This window comes from Lithobates pipiens, unplaced genomic scaffold (genome assembly GCF_037356315.1).
Source record: "Lithobates pipiens isolate NorthernLeopardFrog02 unplaced genomic scaffold, aLitPip1_a1.2 Scaffold_1, whole genome shotgun sequence".
Lineage (NCBI taxonomy): Eukaryota > Metazoa > Chordata > Amphibia > Anura > Ranidae > Lithobates > Lithobates pipiens.
Genome location: NW_027507685.1, coordinates 226,931,825 through 226,949,238, shown reverse-complemented (window position 1 = coordinate 226,949,238; position 17,414 = coordinate 226,931,825). Strand labels below are relative to the sequence as shown.

The window sequence follows — 17,414 nt, the reverse complement described above, 5'->3', positions numbered from 1 at the left end:
TGTATCTGACAGACGTGACTAGTGAAGAGATGATCGGCTGCTCTCCTGACAGGAGGGGGGGTCCTGATTATCAGTGCCCATCCATGCCCATCAGTGCCTCCTATCAGTGCCTATCAGTGTCCATCAGTGCCACCCATAAGTACCCATAGGTGCAGCCTTTCAGTGCTCATCAGTGTTGCCAATTAGTGCCCATCAGTGTCACCTATGAGTGCCCATCAGTGCCACCTATCAATGCCCATCATGGCTGTATATCAGTGCCACCTATCAGTGGCCATAAGTGCTGCCTATCAGTGCCCATCAGTGCTGCATATTAGTGCCCATCATCCGTGCCCATCAGTGCCACCTCAAGAGTGCCACCTCATTGGCACCACCTCATCAGTGCCCATCAGTGCCCATCAGTGCAGCCTCATCAGTGCCCATCAGTAAAGGAGAAAATTTACTTATTTGCTAAATTTTATAACAGAAACAAAGAAAAACTTTTTTTTTTTCAAAATTTTCCATCTTTTTTTATTTGTTTACCAAAAAAACAAAAACCCCAGTGGTGATCAAGTGGCACCAAAAGAAAGCTCTATTTGTGGGAACAAATGATTAAAAAAATTTGATTGGGTACAGTGTTGCATGACCGCGCAGTTGTCATTTAAAAGAGCAACAGAGCTGAAAGCTGAAAATTGGCTTGGGCAGGAAGGGGGGAAAGTGTCCGGTATTGAAGTGGTTAAAAATAACCAACATGTTATACTTACCTGCTTTGCTTAATGGTTTTGCACAGAGCAACCCAGATCCTTGCCCCTCCCTCCCGTTGAGTGGCCCCACAGCAAACAGCTTGCTATGGGGGCACCCAAGACCAAGCCGCAGCTCTGTGTGTCCATTCAGGCACAGAGCCGCAGTCTGGCCCCAACCCTTTCTGTCCTAATTGGCTAACTGACTTTGGCTGACAGCAGTGGGAGCCAATGGCGCAGTTTCTGTGTCTCAGCCACCCAGGAGGGAGAGTCCCGGATGGCCAAGGCACTCGTGAACATCGCTGGATAGAGATGGGCTCAGGTAAGTATTAAGGGGGCCGAGGGGGGCTGCTACACACAAAAGGTTTTTTATCTTAATGCATAAAGATAAAAAAACTTCTGCCTTTACAACCACTTTAATTCCAACATGTAGGGCCATATAACCCCATAAAAATCAACAGAACAATCCCAACTGCTTTTCATTTACATTTTCTTGTAGTTTAAAAAAGTAATTTCTGCTGGTGGATAGCTGTCAGGACACACCTAGACTTACTAGATAACAGCCAAGGACAGAAAGAAATATATCTCCAGCTATATCCAGACACAGGTTAATCTGGTTTTACCACACACCGAAGGACACTCAGAGCAAGTAAAAGTATCATTGATAGATGGACGATGGAGCAATATCTACTGTACATATTGATGTTGCTGATCCCTTTCTCCTGTGCCTCCTGTGCCTCTACTGAAGATTCAGGTAGGTTAATATGCTACAATTCCATACATTTTCCTTTCTTTTTTCTTTTGTAGCAAAATTTTCTTGATGGCTCTTTAACCGATTCAACACCCCCTTCCTGCCCAGGCCAATTTTCAGCTTTCAGCACTGTCACACTTTGAATGACAATTGTGCAGTCATTCTACACTGTACCCATATGAAATGTTTATTTTTATTTTCACACAAATAGAGCTTTCTTTTGGTGGTATTTACTATTTAATCACTCCTGGGTTTATATTTTTTTGCTAAATAAACAAAAAAAAAGACCAAAAATGTTGAAAAAAAAACATGTTTTCCTTCATTTCTCTTATAAAATTTTGCACATAAATAATCTTTCTTCATAAATGTAGGGCAAAATATATTCTGCTACATATTCTTTGGTGAAAATAACCCAAATCAATGTTTATTATTTAGTATGTGGGAAAGCTATACAGACCAGAAACTATGATACATGACTAAAAACTGATCTGTCAGGACAGTACAGATATCCCCCAAATGACCACTTTTTGCAAAGTCCAAGGTATTTAGTAAGAGGCATAGTGTGTTTTTTTAAAGTTATATTTTTTGTCACTTTTTTGAAAAAAAAAAAAAGATAAAAAAAAAGTAAACTTTTTTTTTTACATACTTTGGCCAGGGCAGTACAAGTTATGGTATAACTTGGGTGGCAGTGATCAGGGATATTGGGGTCAATTCACTAAAGATTACCATATTTAGATATTTGAAAAGTTAGCTTCCACATATAGTGCTACTCCAAAGATACTCAATTAACGGGGAGTAAGCTTTTGGCCCTTAAGAAGCCCTGGGTTCAGAAAGCATATCACGCTACATATTGCACGTTTTCTAGAGGGGTTTCAATATTGATTAGTAGATCATTGTCATGTATGGTGGAGGATATATTTTCTGACCGCTAGGGCAAATACATGTTGGTTGTGTTTCTTCTGCGGGGTCAGAGATATATAGTTGTTAGTGTGTATATATCACCCCCCCTTTGTGGGGACTCTTTTATATAGTCTCATAGAAAAGACTTCTCTGTATGGTCCAGCTAAGTTATTGATAATGTGAGACTTTAATGCTATACTTGATCCTGTTTTGGATAGACCAATTCCTCCCAAATATTTTTCAGCAGAACTTACTAATTGGGCGAAAATGGTAGATTTGGTAGAAGCTTGGCGATGGAAAAATCCATTAATTAGAACATGCTCCTGTTTTTCACCTTCTTACAAGACTGCCTTGCGTATAGATCTAGCATTTGAAAATTTACCAATATTGGCAGACATGGTACATGATAAATACTTGCCGGGTGGGTTATCTGTCCATGCTTCACTTATGCTTACACTTCGTATGCATCATTTTTCGAGATGCATCACAATGGAGATTTGGTACGCATTATATTTCACATCCAGATGTGGCTAATAAAATTCCATCTCTTTTAAAAGAGTATTGGGAGTTTAATACAGGGTCACCCACTTCAGCAATAACATGGAATTCTTTTAAGGCATACACAAGGGGACAGTATATATTCACTATTAAAGAGGTTAATAAGGATCAGCAAAAAAGGAGCGATACTTTGAAGCTTATAGTGGAGGAAAAAACTTTACTCCACAGCACATGGCGGAGGCTACAAGGTTGGATCTATATCAAAATAAACAGAAGTTTTTTGAGCAGGGAGATCATAATGGTAGTTTTTTGATCACGATGGCTAAACATGAACAACCGAGTATTCCAATTTTGGAAATATGTACTGCCTCTAGAGACACGGTCTCTTCACAGCCTAAAATTCTGGAGACTATTCCGCAATATTATCAGGCACTGTATACATCTCAGTTGAGCCCTGATTTTCAGCCAACAGAATTGGTCTGCTGGCTGGATTCAGTTGCACTAGCATGGTTAATGGATAATGAGAGGGAGACACTAGTTTTAATTTTTTTTTCTTTTTTACATACTGTGACCAGAGCAATATTTTTACCATAGTACTACTCTGGTGGAGCGATCACAATTTTTTTTTATTATACATTATGATTGTTTATCACCACTTTTGCTGAATGAAAACGGATTCTTTCAGTTTGTTTTGTTGTGATTAGTTATGATTGGTCACATCTAATCAGATCGTTGTGACTGGTCCCGTCTGTACCATGTGATCAGTGTGACCAATCATAGCTAGTAACACAACTGTGCACACAGGATAGCATGAAAGGAAACCATCCATTGTTTAACCACTTGAGATCTGCGCTATAGCCAAATGACGGCTACAGCGCAGATCTCCTTTTCCGGGACGACGTCAATAGACGTAGTCCCGTGCACGAGCGCCCTGCGCGCCCCCTGATCTGTGCGCTCTGTGATCGGCAAGTCTACGAGACTCGCCTGATCACCGATCCGTGCAAGGGGTCGATCCCGACCCCTTATCATGTGATCAGCTGTCAGCCAATGACAGCTGATCATGTGATATAACGGAGCCGGTAATCGGCTATTATTCCTCCTCGCGCTGTCAGCGCGAGGAGAAAAAAAAAAGCCGATCACCGGCGGCCTTGATCGGGACATCAGTCCCGATCATGGCCAGCCCTGCTAGTGCCCACCTGCCCCCTGCCAGTGCCACATTAAAAAAAGTAAGTGCCCCCCCGTCAGTGCCCACAGTGCCACCCAGCAGTGCCCACAGTGCCACCCAGCAGTGCCCACAGTGCCACCCAGCAGTGCCCACAATCTGCCTCAACAAAGGTACTGCATCCCAGTGCCACATATCCGTGCCCATCAGTGTCATCTACCAGTGCCCAGCAGTGCCGCCCATCAGTGCCCAGCAGTGCCACCTATCAGAGCCACCTATCAGTGCCCATCAGTCCCATCTATCAGTGGTACCTATCAGTGCCCATTCGTGCCACCCATCTGTGCCACCCATCCATGCCACCTTATCTGTGCCCATCTTTGCCCATCAGTGCCGCCTTATCTGTGCCCATCGGTGCCACCTTATCTGTGCCTATTAGTGCCGCCTTAACTATGCCTATCAGTGCCCACCAGTGCAGCCTATCAGTGCCCACCAATGCAGCCTATCAGTGCCCACCAATGCAGCCCATCAGTGCCCACCAGTGCAGCCTATCAGTGCCGCCTCATCAGCGCACTTCAATGAAGGAGAAAAATGACCCGTTTGCAAAATTTTATAACAAACTATTAAACATGATTTTTTTTATTTATTTTTTTTGCATCTTTTTTTGTTTGTTTAGCAAAAAATAAAACTCCGAGCTGTAATTAAATACCACCAAAAGAAAGCTCTATTTGTGGGAAAAAAATTATAAAAATTTCATTTGGGTACAGTGTTGTATGCCCGCGCAATTGTCGATCAAAGTGCATCAGCGCTGAAAGCTGAAAATTGGTCTGGGACTGAGGGGGGTTTAAGTGCCCAGTAAGCAAGTGGTTAAAACTGTCATGTGACCTGCTGTGATTGGTCACAGCAATCACATGGTACCAGCAATGAGCCTGTACACTCATAAATCATCGGCTGTGTCCGATTAACACAGCCAGTGACAGATCACAACACAGCTTTGCACAAAACACGATCCGGGAGGACATCATATGACATCCACATGGGTCGGCAAATGTCCTGCCAAGCCGTCAACTGACAATAGGCTGGACAGGAAGTGGTTAGACAGGAATTAGTTGGGTTATGTAAAAATACATTTGTAATAGGATTCATTGAAAACTTTGTAAATGTTTCAGGAGATTTAAAGTGAATGTATGTAGTAGATTGTTATAGGGGAGTTCCGCCTAAAAAAAAAATTAAAAAAATTAAGTCAGCAGCTACAAATACTGCAGCTGCTGAATTGTAAAATAAGGACACTTACCTGTCCAGGGTGCCCGCAATGTCCGCACCCAAAGCCGATCCCTTCCCTCTGTTCCTGGTAGAGGCACCGGATTTGCTAGTGAGGGAATCAGGAAGTGAAGCCTTGCGGCTTCACAGCCTGGTTCCCTGCCGTGCATGTGCGACTTGCTCTGTGTGTTCTGAGTGGTCCCAGCTGTCTTCTGGAACCTGTGTGTCTCCTAGAAGACAGCGGGGGGAGGGCGGAGGAGGGGCCGGACATGTTTATGCTGGGGCCGGACATGGCGTAGATCGCCCCAGATACTGCAACGATCTTTCGCTGGAAGTGGGAGCAAATACCTGGATTACACAAGTATCTGCTCCCCCCTGAAAGGTGCCAAATGTGGCACCAGAGGGGGGGGGGAATTCGGACAGTCGAAGTCACGTGACGTAACGCGTAGGATAGCAGACGGACACCGGAAATGACGTACGCATACGAGCGGACCGCTCATGATTGCTTTGAATGTGAGTAGTTTGTATTATTAATAAAATCGCTCAGTTTATATAATATACTACACCATGGTTGGCTCCGGTTTTGTTTTTTGAATACCCCCTCAAAGTTGCCTCCTACACCAAGTACCAGGAATAGCGTGGTATTGGATCTCCCCCCTTCTGCCCTGCCTTCCTTCCAGGAGTTTATGTTTATGCTGTTAACCTTACAGCTGTAAGTTAATTATATAGTACACTCACTGGTCGGTGGACACCGGGATATGCACTGGACACTTTGCTGACACTTATGTGTGCTGATGTTTTTTATTCATTTGGAGGACTTTGAAATGTCACTACTGTGGATGAATGCACTGGGCACTTTATTGACACCTATGCGTGCTGATATTTATTTTGCAATTTTAATATTGTTTGAAGGATTTTTAACTCACTTTGTGTAGGAAATCTCACTTGAGTGACACTATTCACCGTGTATTGGGATATACACAAATTTATATACTGTTAAGTTTGTTTGATTATCTTAATCTCATAATTTATTTAATCACTACGCTTTCAATTTTTTTTATATTTTTTTATTTTTGTCACTGTGATATTTATTGTAGCTATCACTTGTTTATTTATTTTTTCCCTTTTATGTTTCGGATTTTTATCACATGAATTTTGTGGATTATTTATTTGTTTATTTATTTGACTATTTATTTAAGCATTTCTCACGCTGAGAGCGCAACACCACTCTATTGGTTTTGTCCAAACTAAGAATGTGCTACACTATTTAAAACATAAGTACCTACAATTTCAAATCCAGTAATACACTGTCTCACCATGCTCTGCACATGCTCAGTTGCTGTCCGTTTTTACACTGTGTTGAAAATGTAGAGGTCGGTCTACTGACAGCCTAAAGATTTATTGCTGCTCAGGGGCTCAGGGCTTCAGCAAAATGGCAGCCCCCGACAAGAAGAAACAGAAACAATGCTGGAGGTAATTTACAGCACACACTACTTTCGGTAGCATAAATATTATTGTGGAATGTATGTTGCTTGCTAAAGAACTATATGGGTATAGTTCTACTTTAAAAACACCCTAAATGACCTCTGTAGCTGCAGGCACTGTTGAGGAATTCATCTTCAAACTTCAAAGAAAAATCTTGAAAATTTTTCAGGTCATCTTACCAACTACTTAGCTCCCCTTTTCCAGCAATGATTCAGCAGCTCAAGTCACCCCACTTCTCTTACCAGAGCTTAGGCTCTATAGATTAGAATGATAGATAGCTGCCGAGTTACTGCTGGGAAAGCAAAACTTATGAAACTCCAAATAAATATTGGACTCAGATAAATGTTATAGTCATTACATTACATGCTTTGCTTTCTTCCTAATATTGCTGCATAGTAAATATGCTTTTTTTTATACTTACCTGATCCCAATCCCGATCCAGCAATGTGCATTAGAGCAGCAGCTCTCCTGTCTCTGTCCCTCCTCACTGCACAGATTGATAGTAGTAACAGCCATTGGCTCCCGCTGCTGTCAATCAAATTCTGGAATGAGGGATCGGGGACGGGGCTGAGTCTGTCTGTATCAATGGATGCAGAAAAGGAGGCCTGTGAGCACTCCCGCATGAGTGACCCCATAGAAAGCAGCATTTGCTGAAGTGGAGGAGCCAGGAGCACCGGTGGAGGACCCCAGAGGAGGATCGGTGCTGCTCTGTGCAAAATCATCATACAGAGCAGATAAGTATGATATGTTTGTTATTATAAAGGGAAAAAAGTAACCTTTAATGTTATTTTAAGAAAGATTTCAGAAATAGAAGTGTTAATAATGTATTTTTATCAATTAACAAAATAGAAAGTAAATGAAAAGTAGAGATATCTCCTCAAATCAAAATATTTGGTGTGACCACCCTTTGCCTTTAAATCAGCATTAATTCTTCAAGGTACACAGTTTTTAAAGGAATTTGGCAGGTAGGTTGTTCCAAACATCTTCGAGAACTAAGCGCAGATCTTCTGTGGATGTAAGCTGCCTCAAATCCTTCTGTCTCTTCAAGTAATCTGTGTCGAGAGTCACTTTGGGCAGGGGGGTGATGGAACCCAGCTTAGCTTGGAGAGCACTGGAAGCTCCTTGTCTAGCTTCCCTGGCCCATCCTATGTGTAAGTCACACTATGTCTAGGGGCACAGGGTGACCGAGAACCCCAGTTGGGTCTGCCTAACCCAACTCACTGTACAACCACACCGGACTCATTTCCTTTTGATACTGTTGTCCTGGATTCTGTGTGTGTGGTTTGTGCTGAAAGAAGGAAGGAGCTCTTTTCAATTGGGACATTAATGTTTGTGATCAATATCCTTCAAGAAATGTATGAAGATGGATGATTTCACCTTTAAGACTGCTAGAATCTTGTAGGGGTGTTTCACAGACCATTGTTAGATAGTTTGCGGTGGGGGGTGTTACGTGTTTCTTAAGTGCCTGTATCCCATTGTTTTATTGTTCTGTCGGCCTTGGCAGCAAAGTATTATGGGATGTATGTCTATGTGGATTAGCTGTGAGAGGGGAGGGGGGATTTCTCCAGCAGCCCCTCCTAAAGATAGTCTACTATTGATAAGTGGAATACCTTTGTGTCATGTTACTGGAGAAGGTAAAGATTACCCCACCCTGAATGCAAAGGGGGGGGGGGGGTGGATTGCCCCCTGAGTGTTATCTCTGTGTCTGTTTTTTTTCACCCTACAATGAGTTACGGTTAGTGACTGGGTGGGCAAAGGGACATTGGATCGTGCTGTAGCGGACAGAAGAAGCGTATACACAGCGGACATAGTCCTTTTGAGGACCGGGGGTCTGTGACATAATTCTAGACAGATTCCAGGACTCCGTGTTTTTACTTACACTGAAGAAAGTTCATAAAGTGGAGCGCCACTCACTCAAAAGGGGAAGTTCCGCTTTAAAGGGGTTGTAAACACTGGAGGTTTTTTTTTTACCTTAATGCATTCTATGCATTAAGGTGAAAAACCTTCTGTAGTGCAGCAGCCCCACAGAGCCCCCCTTTTACTTACTTGAACCCGATTGTTCCCCCGATGGAGACAAGCATGGCAGCTCCAGCTGCTGTCTTGGATCCTCATTGGATAGATTGATAGCAGCAGGAGCCATTGGTTCTCTCTGGTGTCAATCAAATCCAGTGAGACGGGAGCTGGGGGGTAGAGCCAAGTCCCTCTGGAATGTAGATCTCTGTTGGGGCACTTGAGAAGAGGAGAAGCCAGGAGCACCATTGAGGGACAAAAAAAAGGAGGATCAGGGCTGCTCTGTACAATACCCTTACACAGAGGAGGTAAGTATGACATGTTTGTTATTTTTTTTTTTTTTTAGGGGAGGGATCGGGAACCTAGTTTTGACAGTTTTTGATCGCCTAGGCAATCTGGGTGGAGGTTCTCTTCTCCCCGTCCCTCTCCGCAGTCGCCTGGGGCACGTCACAGGTCCCAGAAGACTGTGTGACCATTCACAATGCCCAGCATGACTCCTATATGCATTGTGGGCACCCAGTTGTGAAGTCACAAGCAGTCACAGCCGATTGCCCACAGTTGAGATGTCAGCCCCGGGGATAGCAGGATAGAAGGGACTACTTAGGTGAGCACATTGTTGGATCTCTGCACAGCTGAGTGTGTGTTTATTAAATGTCAGCGGCTATGTTTTTTTTTACCTTCTGACTCCTCTTTAGTGACATTGGCTGTATGTTTGGGGTTGTTGTCCTGCTGCAGAATAAATTTGGGGCCAATCACACTCCTCCCTAATGGTATGGCGTGATGAAGAAATATCTGCCTGTATTTCTCAGTATTAAAGACACCTTTGAGTCCAAACAAATCTCCAAAACCATTTACAGAAATGCAAGGAACCTCCACCATGCATTACTGTTGCCTGCATTGTATGGCTCTCCAGCCCTTCACCAACCAACTGCCTCCTGCTACAGTATTTCAAATTTTGACTCATCAGTCCAATTTTCTGTACCCCACTTCCTATGTTTTCATGTATAAGTAGTGGAAAAAAGCTAAGCAGGAAAATGGCATCAAGTACTCTGGACTGAGGAGCAAAATATTGAAATATTTGGCTGTAGCAGGAGGCAGTTTGATGATGAAGGGCTGGAGAGTAGTACAATACCGAGTTTCTGGAGGCAACAGTGAAGAATAGTGAAGGTTCCTTGCAGCCAGTTGGCTTCCAATGATAGAGCAGATGCACTGGGATAATAAATGGGGGAGCCACAGCTGAGCTCTAAGAAACATAGGACTTATTCACATTGGCGCTTAGGTCCCCCCAGCATGCAAGGGCCATGGAGCTGCAAGCAGGCAACCTATGTTAGGCAATGGAGACGCAGTGACTGTATCAACTCTACTATGCTTCAGTTATGAAGGAACACAGTGAGTTATTAGTACTGATCACTCACTACAGAAAAGGAAGGGGTTGGTAAATATGACATATTTACTGGCCCCTTCACCCGCTCTCTATCCTGAAACGATCCCCCTCTGCAGCAGGCAGGGGAGGAGAGGAAGCTGGCAGCTCTATGGGGATTGCAGAACCAGGGGAGCACACAGGGGGCCTGGGCAGCAGGAGGAAGGGGAACCTGGAGAGGAGGAGCAGTGGGGAAGCATGTACTGGAACTGATCATTTGTATTTTCCTTCTGCAGCAGCTGTATGCTGGTGGGAGGGAGACTAGAAGAAGCCAGCTTCCAGCTGGTGCAGGAGGAAAATGCAGGTGATCAGTTCCAGTAAGTGTTGCCCTGCTACTGTCTAGGTTCCAGGGGTCGGCAAGGAAGGGACATGATCTACCCATCACGTGCCAGCAATTGACAGGTTGCTGACCCCCAGTATAAGCCTTTTGACAGACCCTTTCTTACACACATTTCACATTATTTCCATTGCTCATCCATGTCTTTGATTTGCTTTGATATTTTATGTTATCCATTTGTAGAGAATGATTTTCCATCATGTTAGAAACCAGTTCATTAAAGGAGAATTGTGGGATTGTAAAAGAACAAACATACGTACTTACCTACCTGATGCAACATCGGCTAGATGCTGCACCTGTCCCCCACTGCCACAAAGTTATCGCTCAGTTATCAGGTCTGCTTGGAGCGGAGAGCACTGACCGTCAATCACCACTCTCTGCTCTGTCTCTCCAGTGCTTGGAATGTCGGGTTGTGGAGCAGGCAGGAGCCGCTAACTAAGGCTCTCAGCTGAAAGGCTGAGCCAGCTGCCGGTGAAGAATCTGGGTGGATCCTGACATTAATGCCTTTGCTGGGATACATCTAGAGACTGGAGGGGCTCTGTGACATCAGCCAACAGCAGACTTTAACCCAATGTTGGCTAATTCTGGGTCACAGAGTGCAAAAGTAGGTGCACTCCTGTGACCCACATAAGAAGTATGGCCAAACAAGTGTTGGCCATACTTCTCTTTTTTTTTGCAGTTTTATACTTACCTAGGTGGATGCTGCATCTGTCCCCAGGCGTCTCTTCACTGAGAACCGAGCAATCAAACATCGCCGATGGCTCGGTTGTCTCACCTCCCCAAGCAGAGAGCTACTGCCTGTCAATCAGCAGCTCTCCTGCTCTGCTCCTCCATGCTCATTGGAGCACTGGGCTGTGGAGGGGCGGGGAGTGGCCATCTCAGTGGCTGGCTGAGAGGCTGAGACGGCTATCAGTCCAGGCATCTGACGGATCCAGACTCCCAGAGCCGGGATGTCGTGGTTCCTGGACTGATCTGTGTGACCTCACCAGAGAACAGACTTCAGACTGCTCTCTGCTGAAAACAAGCAGGGCAGTTTTTAAGGCAGGGCAAAAGGGGAAGCTGCCCTGGGCCCTGTCATTGTTGTGGGGCCCAAAGCAGCTGCCTCATGCTTGCCAACTATCCCAGTTTAAATTCCCTTGTTCCTTGAAGTTTTAGTCCTGTACTGTGCCCCAATATCTCAGTGTGAAATGATTCTACTAATGCTGCCCAGCTCTGCCCTATTGTTGTGTAAAGATGACTCACCTGCAGATCCTGTGTTTACATGGACATTACCGGCACTCATATGTAAATAGTGGCGGCATTCATATGTAAATTGGGGGCGGCCAGCGGCGTTGATATGTATATCATGCCCCCCTGAGGTCATATCCACAGTAATCTCTAGCAACCAATCAACAAGCAGAAATCGTGTGCTGTAACCTCTAGCAACTAATCAGTGAGCCGTAATGTGTGCTGTAACCTCTAGCAACCAGTCAGTGAGCGGTAATGATACACTGTAACCTCTGGCAACCAATTGCAATAGCTGCCTGATCTGATTCAGTACACTGATTTTGAGTCTAGCTGCTATTTATTGTATGTCTCAGAGCAGATGGAGAGCAAAACTGCATGGGGGGGGGCCCAAGAAAAGTTTTGCCCAGGGTCCAATCAATATTAAAGAGGGCCCTGAAAATGGGTCACAGGAGTACAAAACGAATTGTACTCTTGTGACCCAGAGGAGAAGCCCAGCCAAACTAGCTCAGACCCCATTTAATTGTTTGCTAGCATGCACTGATCATTCTATGACTTTGTCCAATCTTTGTCATACAAACATCCTGTTCATGGTCATACTTAGTCTTATCTTTCCATGTATTGCTTCTTGCAGAAAAACCACTTGTAAAAGTGACACATAAGGTTCTCTCTAATATCACTGATCAGTTGAACTGCCGAGCATACGGGCATTCCCCAAAGAAAATCAGCATGACATGGTACCAGAATGAAGAGCCAGTACACAATAACTGGTCGGAGACCGAGACCTTTCCTCTTCCTGACTCCACCTACCTCTCCAGGCTAATATTGAATATCACCACGCACCATGACGAGGTCTACAGTTGCCATGTCAGTCACAGCAGCCTAAAGTCACCACTCGTGGTAGAATGGGGTAAGCTACATTATGGACATTTATAAAGAGAATTGCAAACTAACCTTTACAACAGTTTATAGCTGTAACATAGTTGTTATATATTCTTTATCTACCATTTCCTTTTGTGTGCTTCTGTCAATAGAAATGCTCAAAAATGGGCCCTAATGCAAAGAAGAGTTAAAGTGACACTAAACGATATCCTTATTCTCCAGATATAATCCATACACATCTGCTACTGAGGGGCCCTGTAATCTATTTTCATGAAATAGTGTTTACTGTGTTTTACTGCCTCCTTAACCACTTCAGCCCGGAGGGTTTTACCCCCTTAATAACCAGGCCATTTTTTGCGATACGGCACCGTTAACTGACAATTGTGCGATGCTGTACCAAAATAAAACGGGTGTCCTTTTTTTCCAACAAATAGAGCTTTCTTTTTGATGGTATTTGATCACCTCTGCAGTTTTTATTTTTTATGCTATAAACAAAAAAAGAGCGACAATTTTGAACAAAAAACAATATTTTTTACTCGCTACAAAACAGGATATGTTTTGTAGCAGAAAGTAAAAAATATTGTTGATTTTTTTTCAAAATTGTCGCTCTTTTTTTATTGGATAAATAAAATTGAACAAAAAAAAAAGGTAATTTCTACATCAATTTAAGTCAATATGTATTCTGTTAGATATATTTGGTTAAAAAATCCCAATAATCATATATTGATTGGTTTGAGCAAAAGTTATTGCGTCTACAAACTTTGGGATATTTTAATGGCATTTTTATTTATTTATTTTACTAGTAATGGCTGCGATCAGTGATTTTTAGCGGGACTGACATTGCGGCGGACAAATTGACACTTTTGACACTTTTTCGGGACCAGTGACATTATTACAGTAATCAGTGCTATAAATGTGCACTGTTACTGTACTAATGGCACTGGCAGGGAAGTGGTTAACATCAGGAGTGATCAAAGGATTAGGTGTGTCCCTAGCGGGTGTTTGCTAACTGTGTGGGGGGCGGGGGTGCTATGACTGGATGAAGACAGAGATCGGTGTTCCTGCTTAGCTCTATCTTCTTCCCTGCCAGAATGGCGATCTGCCTTGATAACATCAGCAGATCGCCATTCTCCCTCTCCTGCGAATGATCAAGGGTGGCCCGGCAAACATTGGGTCAGCCAGACTCGCTGATTGTCATTCCCTGTGTCCAATCAGCACGCGATTGCAGCTCCAGCGGTGCGCGCCTCCCAGTGGCTATTGCATGAAATGATGTACAGGTACGTGGTTTTGCGCAATAGAGCCGACCTGCCGCAGTACATCTGCGGTACATCTGCTTCCATTTGGAATGAGCAGTGTATATCAGTTGCAGTCATGTGCACTGTTCTATGCACACTATCTATCCCATAGTCCATAGTCCATCTTAGGAGCAAGCGAGAGAGGGTGGGTACATTCCTACATACAGTGAGACAATGGAGAATAAACGTAGCCACCATAGGTGTGTGCAGCCTATTGCATTAGGGTGTGCACCCCAGAAGACAAACACACATGCAAGTATATCAGCAGAGCGGTGTCAGTGGAGCAAAGATTGGTGTTAGTAGGGCAGTGGACAGTGTTTACAGTTTTATTTTCAAATTTTTTTTTACCTTTTTTTTTACACAATATATTTTTCTTTTTTTTACCATTTTTTTAGGAGTCCTGTTATGGGGCTTTGAAAAAAAAGCAAGGATCTAAACAGACCCCTGATGTCTCACTTTTGAGACAGGGAAAGAAACTGAGGGCAGAGATTCTCAAGTTCCTTTCTCTGAAGCCTACAGTAAACACAGTTTACTATGCTTCGGTTAAGAATGAAGACAGAAGCAATCAGTACAGATCACGTACTGTGCCCATTCAGAAAAGGATGGGGCCAGTTAATAAAATATTTAGCAGCCCCTTCCCCACTCCTGAGAGGAGAAGAGGGAAGCTGGCATCACTGCAGGGGGGAGACAGGAAGCAGGGGGAATCGGCATAGCATGTGGTTATTAGGGTGTGCCCAGGCACACCCAGCACACCCTGTATGCATACCTGTGGTAGCCACCCTCTGTAAAATAGAGGTAGTGTTGCGTTATAACCTGAATAATGCTCAAACTAAGGTGCAAAAGTGCTCAATAAAAGATATAATTACAAAAGGCAATGTTCAAAGGTCAATATGTCAAATCCTAGGTAGTATAAGAAATGTATCACATGCTCAACATATTCTTCAAAATAAAACAGCAATAAAATGTATCCATATGTTCCCTGACAATATAAAGAAAGCGTATCACATGCTCAACATATTCCTCATTTAAATAAAACAGTGATAAAATATATCCATATGATGTGTAAGTAGGTGAAAAAACAGTGCTCAAGAAGTGCATTAAAATAGCGATTCCTAAAATAAATGTGTACAAAAACCTAAAAAAAACATACAAAATACTACACTATCGTGCATCCCTTTACATTCCCCCATGCCCCATTGCGAGGCTCATTTGATGAGGACACACCAGGGACAAAAAAAGTGGGACTCTGATTTCAGATTAGAGTGGAGCCGGATACGCCAGACTGGGAGATTGCCGGGAGACACACTGAGATAAACCCACATGCTGTTACCTTACAGCAGTAAGGTAAGGGGACATCTATACATTACTCTGCACAGGAGCCAGGAAGTCACCTATCATCAGCACTCTATGCCAGAGAATTGTCGCCAGCACTTTACCATTGCCTGCTGACGCTGTTAATATTCAGTCACTAACTCATTATGCACCTTATATGGACACCATTTATTTTATTTGTTTTCACCTATAAAAACTATTTTATATATTTATATGAAAATATTTTTATGTGATACACTTTTATACATTTTTTTAGGATGTGTCACACATTTATATGTTTTTTTTTTAGGATTTTTTATGCATTTATTTTAGGAATCTGTATTTTAGTGCACTTCTTACTGAGCACTGTTTTTTCACCTACTTGCACATCATATGGATATATTTTATCACTGTTTTATTTAAATGAAGAATATGTTGAGCATGTGATATGCTTTCTTTATATTGTCAAGGAACATATGGATACATTTTATTGTTGTTTTATTTTATTTTGAGAAAAAGTTGAGCATGTGATACGTTTCTTATACTGCCTAGGATTTGACATATTGACCTTAGAACATTGCCTCTCGTAATTATATCTTTTATTGAGCACTTTTGCACCTTAGTTTGCACATTATTCAGGTTATAGCGCAGCACTACCTCTATTTTACATTTCTTTTGGGTTTGGATATTTCCATTAGTGTTTATTTATCACGCACAAGTTTGCTGAAATTTTGACCGTCAAGCTGAGAAAATGAAGTTCAATGCTTCTGAGCATGCGTCAAATTGTTTCACTGAACTCCTTACATGCATTTGGCATGTAGGGAGTTAAGTGATCGTGCCTGTGTCCTGCCGAGCATTTGGTATGTAAGGAGTTAAGTGATCGTGCATGTGTCCTGCCGAGCATTTGGTATGTAAGGAGTTAAGTGATCCTGTCTGTGTCCTGCCGAGCATTTGGTATGTAAGGAGTTAAGTGATCGTGCCTGTGTCCTGCCGAGCATTTGGTATGTAATGAGTTAAGTGATCGTGCCTGTGTCCTGCCGAGCATTTGGTATGTAAGGAGTTAAGTGATTGTGCCTGTGTCCTGCCGAGCATTTGGTATGTAAGGAGTTAAGTGATCGTGCCTGTGTCCTGCCGAGCATTTGGCATGTAGGGAGTTAAGTGATCGTGCCTGTGTCCTGCCGAGCATTTGGCATGTAGGGAGTTAAGTGATCGTGCCTGTGTCCTGCCGAGCATTTGCTATGTAAGGAGTTAAGTGATCGTGCCTGTGTCCTGCCGAGCATTTGGTATGTAAGGAGTTAAGTGATCGTGCCTGTGTCCTGCCGAGCATTTGGCATGTAGGGAGTTAAGTGATGATCCTGCCAGTGTTCCCTCCAAGCACTCGGTATGTAAGGGGTTAAGTGATGATCCTGCCTGTGTCCCAACCGAGCATTCACCATGTAAAGAGTACAGTGATCCTAAATCCTGATTATAAATGATAGAGGGTCCGGGATTTCAGTGTTTGCAGATGGCACTAAGCTATGCAGTGGAATAACATCCTTACAGGATGGGTCCAACTTACAAGCTGACCTCAATGCTCTGTTTCATTGGGCAACTAAGTGGCAAATGAGGAACTGGAGAAAGTTCAGAGAACAGCAACCAAACTGATAAGAGGCATGGAGGAGCTCAGCTATGAGGAAAGATTAGAGGAACTGAATCACTGAGTTGGAAAAAGGATCACTCCTCATGTCAGTATTATGTTAAACTACCTTTAGTCGGTTGGGATTTGTCTCTACTAACTTTGCACATTTAGACTTTGCAATATTTGCCCACTCTCTTTGCAGTCCACAAACGGTCACCATGAAATTTAACTGAACCTGAGCAGTTCTGCAGACTTCAAGTCATTTCACAGATTTTTAATGGGGTTTAAGTCTGTACTCTGACTAGGACATGCGACGATATCCACCTTTTTCTCCTTCAACCACTGTGTGATTATTGTTACTGTGTGCTTTGTGTCACTGTCATGTTGGAAGGTAAACCTTCTTACCATTGATAACTTTTTGGCAGAAGGCAGCAGATTTTCCTCAAGAATTTGATGGTATTGTGCCCCATCCATTTTTCCTTCTATCCTGACAAGTGTCCCAGTCCCAGCTGCTGTAGGCCTCTTGGAATCCTCTGACTTCCTGGCTC

General features: G+C 43.2%; 1 protein-coding gene across 1 annotated transcript in view; it reads left to right on the top strand.

Moving 5' to 3' along the window:
* The first annotated feature begins 1,240 nt into the window (after window positions 1-1,240).
* The window catches only part of LOC143988975 (hereditary hemochromatosis protein homolog), a 19,317-nt gene continuing 3,143 nt past the window's right edge, over window positions 1,241-17,414 (top strand). Inside the window, exons 1-2 of the mRNA XM_077488947.1 lie at window positions 1,241-1,470; window positions 12,395-12,670. Of these exons, the coding sequence (XP_077345073.1) occupies window positions 1,392-1,470; window positions 12,395-12,670 (355 nt within the window). The 5' untranslated portion in view covers window positions 1,241-1,391. The remainder of the gene's footprint in view (window positions 1,471-12,394; window positions 12,671-17,414) is intronic.